This window comes from Lissotriton vulgaris, chromosome 5 (assembly GCF_964263255.1).
Source record: "Lissotriton vulgaris chromosome 5, aLisVul1.2, whole genome shotgun sequence".
Classification (NCBI taxonomy): Eukaryota; Metazoa; Chordata; class Amphibia; order Caudata; family Salamandridae; genus Lissotriton; species Lissotriton vulgaris.
Genome location: NC_141693.1, coordinates 937,883,116 through 937,889,115, shown reverse-complemented (window position 1 = coordinate 937,889,115; position 6,000 = coordinate 937,883,116). Strand labels below are relative to the sequence as shown.

The following is a 6,000-nucleotide window of genomic DNA, read 5'->3' as shown; positions in this document are numbered from 1 at the left end:
TATCGATATTAACTAAACTCGGTGCTAGTTAGTCAATTCAGAGGAGCCAGGAAACTGTCAGAGGTTTCATAGAGTAAAGGAGGGGCGTGATGGTAAGACGACTTGAAGCGCTGTCCAAAAGGTGACAGATGCGGCTGGGTCCTCTGGGAAGCGTATTAAGGCAGCATCTGGGACTCGTGTTTCAGCACCTCCTCCGGGGGACAGCTCCACTGGAGTCAGCCTCGTTCACAGGGTGCCTACTGGTGCCCTCGCAGCAGTGGCAGTGGGCGTGGGGCGGTGTAATCCGAGGCGTGAGACCTCCCAACAGAGACTGCTGCTCCGAGACCCCGGACGGTCAGAAGCCTTCAGCCTCCAGTCCTCCTAAACCGACGACCTTTAGGCAGCCCAGCTATGGCCGCACTGAAGAAGACCGACACCCCCCAGGAAGAGGGGGGTGGCTGCTTCGCGGGGCTGGGGTCTGGCAGTCCTAAACCGAGACAGAAGTACGGGGGCATGTTCTGCAACGTCGAGGGGGCTTTTGAGAATAAAACCCTGGACTTTGACTCGCTGAGCGTGTGCAGCCGGCGGAGTGGAGTCAGCAGCCTCGAGAGGGGGCGCCCGAGCATGAATGGGGAGGCGGACACAGGCCGGGAGAGTGGGGCCAGGACGAGTAAAGGCGGCTGCCTGGAGAGGGGGCGACCTGGCATAGATGGCACGGCTGGCACAAGAAGGGAAAGTGGCACCATGCGGAGTGAAGGCAGTCACCTTGAAAGGGAGCGCCCTGGACCCGATGGCACTGCTCATCCTAGCAATGAAAGTGTCAGCATGGTGGAGGGGCTGACCCTGGTGGAACCCGTCACCCACAAGGCAGGAGCGGCCACGGAGCAGGACGAAGTCATTTCGAATCAGGTAACCATGCCCGAGGGTCCCCATGACAGCAAAAAGTAACCTCGACTTTTACACCCAGTCTGTTACTATATGTAAGGTTAAAGGTGCCACAATGACGAGGAGTTATGTCACCACTTTAAATGGGGTTACTGCACGTGCACTGAAGGCTGTTTCCAGAGTATGGTGTCCCAAGATGGCGCCATGAAACCTTTATAAAATGTTTTTTTTTCTTTCAAACATCCAAAAGTGATCTGTGGCACTCCGTGATATTTAAAGAAAGGAAGGTGCTTTCCGATTCAGACGTGGACCGCCCGCGTGCACCCCAGCTACTGATTATTGAACTGTATCTCACAATACCTTCCATGTTTAATGACCCCCACAAATGCTGTACGATGTATGTTTAGGTCTTTTCTTAACGTCAATTTGCTTAGGATTTTTCCGTTCGTTATTTCGGTGTGTTTTTTGCCTGCCATTCCAGTGACCGTCATCCCTTTCGGCAGAAAGGGCACCGGTTGCCTGATCATTTGTGTCAGACTGTAAAAGTGTAGTGCCCCTCCCCCTCCCGAGTGGAATGCTTGGGCAGTGCTGTCAGCGTACCCATGAGAATTGAAAAGGAAGGACTTTTAGCATTGGGACAGCTGGTCAGATAGCGCCAGATGACGTCGCTGCTCTTGCACCAGCGTTTACGTTAATTCTGGTTGCTTTGCACAGTCCAGTGTTGTGTGGAGGAAGTGCAATGGGCCCTGGTGCAAGCAACAAAAACACCCTCCCTCCCCTTGTTCTGGTTGGGTGTTGAAAAAGAAATAGATGCGGGTTTCTTTGAGCCCTGCAGAAACCGGTGCCACTGCACCAGCTGCACAGTTGATAGTTACGCCCCTGCTCCTGTCTTAAAGTTGCGAATCTCGGAGTTCGAGACTTGTGTTCGTGCTCCCGCTTTCCAATTAGGCCACGTGCTATAATCATACGTAATCTCTCCATGTGCCGCTCCTCCCTGTATTGCAAAAAGAGGGCGCCTAAAGGTCGGTGAAACAATATTCATTCACCATAAAAGAAGCAGTACTCAGCGGATATTTCCATCAAGCACACAGCCCATTGCACTGGGATTCTTTGCACCTCTCACGTGGGTGCATGTTCTATTAATTACAATTGCATGATTCTCTCCCAGTTGTAGTGAGCATATGCAGTTTATCTGGACTGTGCACATTTCCTACCGGGAATCTCCACTGAGACTGAAAGATCCAGTCAGGTGTTAAATCTCTGTCAGATCGATGGCCGACGTACGTCATTAAAAACGTATTTTACAGCACTGGGAGTGTGGTAAGAGTACACAAATCCTGGCCATCACTAACATACTTTGCAAGCTAGAAAGGAAACAGGACAATGTTTCCAAATATGGGTCTCAGTCCAGCTGAGCAGAGTCGCGTTAACAATCCAAGAGAAATGCGAGAGGCAGCTGTGAACAACTGCGGCCATTAAAGAGGGTCCCGAACACACATGAAGGAGAAGTTAGCAATACCTTCCCGTACAGTGAATATGCATCATGTATAGGGGGCAGGGCGTCGCTTCCATTGGGTGAGCAGGTGCAGTGGCACTGTGGCCCAGAAGCCTGATACCGACCACTGCTCCATCTTTATTGATGTGTTCCGCAGTCCACGCAGCTGTCAGGGGACCATTTCTTTCCTCGCACTGGGGTCTATGACACACTGTCTTCTCTGCCACTGCTGGTGGTGGGGGTGGATAGGCTTTCTCTCTCCACCCCTCCCTCCTGCCCCCCTGCCCTCCATGTGCTTCAGAAGCACTCTCCATTGAAAATGTTTGTTTTAGACTTACTAATATAGTTTCCACTTTCACCCTCGTGCACTTTGCTTTGGCCACTAAATATCTTTACAGCTCTAGATGTAAATGTATGTATGTAAATGTATAGGCATTTATATAGCGCACTACTTACCCGGAGGGTCCCAAGGCGCTTCAACCGCTGCGAAACCCTTCCTGGCTTCCCTGAGAGATGGTCCCTTAATGGGTATCTCCAGGGTGAGACCAGGCATCCCCGGCGGTCTGGTGGGGCCGTTAGTGAAGATGAGGCAAGCTAATGCCCAGAGTTGCCGAGTGTGAACGCTGATCAGAGTGGGCACCGAGGCGAGAGAATTATCGAATCCGCTGACCCTGGTCCAGAAACCTGCCGTGCCGGGAATCGAACCCTGGTCCCGGGCCGTCCTCTGCTCTCGGGTCTGCCGCCTCTAACCAGTGAGCCACACTATGTGAAGGCAGTCCTTAAATCAAAGACATGCACAATTGTCATAGTTTGTTTTCTACCTCCTGTGTTTTTTTTAATGTTTCTCTGTTCACATCAGTCAGTGTTTCATTTGTAAAGGATGAGTGCCGGTCCCAAAGCTCCGCTTCGGGGGGGGTGGGGGGGTGGGGGGGGGCTAGTCGCGCAGAATACCAAGGCCTCATTTGTGAGCCCTTGCGTCACTTTTGCGCTTACAGATACGTCAGAAAAACTAACATATCTGTAACTCCTTGTGACATGATGCGTCATACATTAAATATGACGCATCAGGAATGTTGCAAGGAGTGCGCACTGAGAAGTGACGCATCGCTGCTTTCACGCAGCAATGCGTCATTTCTCATAAATGAGGCCCTAAGTCTGCATAGTGCTGGAAATCACCTCAAGCCTCTTTAAGCCACTGCCAGACATTGTTGCCCCTTTATCTGACTCTTGCCCGCCTTCTCCCTTTGTGCCCGTTTTTCCGTCTTCCTCTTCCTCTTTCTTTCCTGTTTGTGTATTTTCTGTCTTCTGCACGCAGAGGGGTCCCCATAAACGAATGCAGTTGGCCCCCACCAACCACCGGGTCAAATTAAGCACAGCACCTGCCGTATAATGGACAACGCCACTAACATGAGTCATCTGTGAGAAATATGTTATTGGATATTTCAAGGTCTCTTTCTAATGTCGAGGACATACATTTCGCTGGATGGAAGCGAACCCTTCATACATACAATTTCTGCTGCATCGTTATGCTCTAAACAATGTTCGTCAAACACGGGCCTGTTAAGGCTCCAAGAACTTTCCCTTCTTAATTGTGTTAAAGTGTCATTCAGTGAGTAATGTCACATTACACCTCCATATCTGCCAACTCACACGGTGCTGCCGTGTGTCAAACGAGTTCTGGTCCCTTCACATAGTCACCTCCCGAGGAATTAAAATCACACGGTGGCAGGAAGAACGAGGCTGAAAACCACTGCAAACAGTGAATTATCAGCTCGTTTTCGGAGGCTGTAAGCAGCCGATGTCTATTTAAATGTGTGAAAACACCCAAGGACATATGTGCCAGCCTCAACGACCCTTTGCTTTTATTTGTCAAGGAGAGACGCTGTAGTGGTGTGGCATAGGTAGCTCTCAGCATGAGGCCCCGCTCTTTTCAAGGCCCCGCTCCCTCCTCACATGGTGGCATTAGTTTCTAAATTGCCAGGTATGCGCCTCAACCCCACACCCCATATCATCACATAAATCAAGTTTCTAGAATTAATGCCTATTGTTAGCGGATAGGCACAGACAACATTTCCAAGACGTCGGTAAAATCTTGCATAATTTCTGACATTTTATGTTATGCTTGTTACTCCAGTTCTGAAGCTTATGCCATCATACCACAAGGCTTAATTTCAAGTCCATGCGGGTAAAATAATACTGTGGGAACACAAGAAAAATGCAAATGAACTAGTGTTATGTGGCTATTCTTCACAGCGCTTGTGGTTTTTTTGTGCTATTTTTGGCATGAAACGCATCACCTCCTCCAAAAAAGAAAACAAGGGCGTAATTCATGCTACAATATAGTACCAAACGGCAGATTTGGATTCCTACAGTGATGTAGGGAGATGCCATGCGGGGCAGGATTGAGATCACAATTAAGCCCCGGCGCCCCCCAAAAAAGTGTCCCACATTTCCACATAGTTGGTATTTGTTTGTAGCTTTATATAGCGTGAACTCGGTACGAAGGCATTGGAGCCGTTACCATGAGCACCAGCAACTTTGCACACAATCAACCTCAATTTTATTTAAGGTAGATTAAGTGATTTGCCCAGAATCACCGGATGTTGAGGTGATGGCGGATCTTGAGCGTGCTTCCCCAGTTCCAACATCAGCAGCTTGGAGACCAGAACCTACATCGTATGTGTTTATTCCCTCTGGGTCAATGACCTCACAGCCAGGCCTATGCAAATATCCCTACTCCTCCATCAATGCCTAAAAAGACTGTGGCCGAGGTGACAACACCTGCCCTAACGAGTCAACTTCTCTTACTAACCCCCTCCCCCATTCCATTACTGACTTAAGGTATAACCTGGCAGACGAAGGGGTCAAAAAAGGCACCCGTTGATGCTGCCACTCCAAGGGGGGCTTCAGTGGGGCAATGGCAGTGCTTTTGGGCCGGCTACAATATGCAGGGGGTAAGGTGAGAATGCCCTAAGGGCCAGAACAGCACCTGGCCCACAGCCTCAGTTTGACAGCATGGCATAAGAATGCCCAAGATCATGGCCATACTTCACAGTGGTTTAGCGGGGACCAGAGAAGATAGTATGTTTCTGCTGGTCGGTTCACAGAGGCCCTAAACATCCGGCCTGCATTCCCAATCCGACCCTGATGCCATGCTAGACTGTGGCCCAACTATGCCACCCGGGGCAGGAGCTTTATTTTGCTACCTTATGAAATGGGGCTCAATGGAAGGGTTTTCTACGTCGATGAGCTTGTGTGACTCTCCACTGATGACTAGAGGTTGGTTTTTTAGAAGGGAGGGATGTGCTGCATAATGAAGGAGCGAAGAAAATCATGGGTTGTCAAGTGAAAAAGGGATCAGGATGCCTTGTTCAGGGATGTAGCTACCATCGGTGCAGCAGGTGCATTGACACGGGCACCCAGAGCCCTAAGGGGCTCAGTATTTTATGAGACCAACACCCAAAGGGACCATTTTCTTGCCAGACCCAGTGCCTATGGCATCCTTGCTAAGCTACTGGTTGGGTTAGGGTTGGAAAGTATTTAGTGGCGAGGAGTGGTACTATTTCAGTGAGTGTTGGCAGGAAAGACAGTGCTTGGTGAAGAAGGAAAATGGATTTCTTTGTTAGGTAATGTGGCTGCCT

At 49.9% G+C, this 6,000-nt stretch overlaps 1 protein-coding gene across 1 annotated transcript in view; it reads left to right on the top strand.

Annotated features, from left to right (window-relative positions):
* The first annotated feature begins 390 nt into the window (after positions 1-390).
* DPYSL4 (dihydropyrimidinase like 4) overlaps positions 391-6,000 on the top strand; it is a 257,621-nt gene continuing 252,011 nt past the window's right edge. Inside the window, exon 1 of the mRNA XM_086922540.1 lies at positions 391-888. Coding sequence (XP_086778666.1) covers positions 391-888 — 498 coding nt within the window. The remainder of the gene's footprint in view (positions 889-6,000) is intronic.